This window comes from Gorilla gorilla, chromosome 11 (genome assembly GCF_029281585.2).
Source record: "Gorilla gorilla gorilla isolate KB3781 chromosome 11, NHGRI_mGorGor1-v2.1_pri, whole genome shotgun sequence".
Taxonomy (NCBI): domain Eukaryota; kingdom Metazoa; phylum Chordata; class Mammalia; order Primates; family Hominidae; genus Gorilla; species Gorilla gorilla.
The window spans coordinates 30,077,292-30,078,857 of NC_073235.2; the positions used below are offsets into that span (position 1 = coordinate 30,077,292).

The 1,566-nt window shown below is 46.6% G+C and overlaps 1 protein-coding gene across 1 annotated transcript; it reads right to left on the reverse strand.

Moving 5' to 3' along the window:
- Window positions 1–561: 561 nt before the first annotated feature.
- On the reverse strand, window positions 562–1,260 carry LOC101129959 (iron-sulfur cluster assembly 1 homolog, mitochondrial-like). The gene has a single exon (XM_055380082.2). The coding sequence runs from the start codon at window positions 1,234–1,236 to the stop codon at window positions 847–849; it is 390 nt and encodes a 129-aa protein (XP_055236057.1). The 5' UTR covers window positions 1,237–1,260; the 3' UTR covers window positions 562–846.
- Between the last annotated feature and the right edge of the window lie 306 nt (window positions 1,261–1,566).

The following is a 1,566-nucleotide window of genomic DNA, read 5'->3' on the forward strand; positions in this document are numbered from 1 at the left end:
TTCGCTGACTGCCTTAGAGGGCAGAACATGTGTCACCTACAAGGAAGGGGAGAGGGGGGTAGAGTCCCTACTCTCCCCCGGCCTGTGGAGTCAGGGTGGAGAGGAGCCCTTTGGCTTCCCTGGGGTTTTGCTTCCTCACATAGGGAATTGACGGAGGTGGGCTAGATGGCTTTAAGAGACTCCTCAACTAAAAGAATCAAAGTCAGCTTGAGATCCCATCTCTGAACAGACATATAGGGTGGCAAAAGAAATGGACTAAAAGAAAGGTGGATGTCTTTCTCACCTTTTGATACCATCACTCAGAACTAATCTGTACTATAGTTGAAGAAAATCTTTGCCTGGTATTATTAAAGGGTATGCAGTGAGGCAGCTGACAATGAAATTTTTCATAAAAATGTATAAAAAGGCTATGTTAAGTTCGGGTGGAAAAAACAATGCACCACCATATTACTACCAGCAGTCAGGATGTCCTGTCTTGGATTTTAGGCATCACCGATCTGGTTGGGAGAAATGCTGAGGGATGTTCAAGCCATTCAATAGCGATCTAAGGAGTGCACACAGTTCAGGAAATGGATAAACAGGTGCCCAGGAAGGCAACTTTAATGAAACTGGTTCTAAAATAAAGGATGCAAGAGACCTAAATGATCCAAAGAGAGTGATGGCTTCTCATTTTCTGTCCCCTATAGAGAATATAAATATCATTTCTTCTAGAATCCAACACACTGGCTTCATTTTCAAGATGTATCACTTTATTTTCCAGCACGTGACAGTCACATGATTTCTGCAGTGAGCCCCAAAGCTTCCACGAGCTTTCCTGGAACCTACGGCCAGAAGAGTCCTGAGATTTCAAATATTAAAGCTTTCTCCACAGCCACAAGTCCCTTTGATGTTTGGGTTATTGAACACAAACTCACTGGATAATTTGTCTTCAACATAGCACATTTCTGTTCCTAAAAGTGTTAGCTGTGCTTTCTTTTCAATGAGCACTCTGACTCCATCTTGAATAACTTCTTCATCAGAATCTCCTTTTGTCTTTGTATATTCTAGAGTATAAGAAAGGCCATTACAGCCCCTGGTTCGGACACCAACTTTTACACCTACATGCTCAAGCTTATCTTTAAGAAGTTGTTTTATCTTGTTTACTGCTGAAGGTGTCAGGGTGAGGGCTGCCCAGGTGGGCTGCAGCTTCCTCTTGCTCACAGCCCGGACAGTTGCCCGGACTAAGGAAGCCGACATCTTCGCCGTCGCGATGCCCCGGTGCCTCCGGCCGGAGGTCGGCCGCCTCAGCCTCTCTCCATGGACACGGCGGGCGCATTGGAGATAGAGGCTTTAAAGAGGGGATTAAAGTAAACAAGAACACATGGGTGGGGCCCCTATCCAAGGTGACTGGTGTCCTTCTGAGAAGAGGAGATGAGGACACGGATACCCAGAGGGAAGGCCATGTGAGGATACGGGAGAAGATGGCATCTCCACACCAAGCAGAGAGGCCTGGAAGGAAGCAGCCCAGCTGACACCTTGCTCTCTGGCTCTTAGGCTCCAGAACAGAATGACAGGAGTCTCTGTCAG

What these genes read in the sequence shown, in the direction of transcription:
- LOC101129959 (XM_055380082.2), bottom strand. Translation starts at nt 1,236, where the DNA reads ATGTCGGCTTCCTTAGTCCGGGCAACTGTCCGGGCTGTGAGCAAGAGG.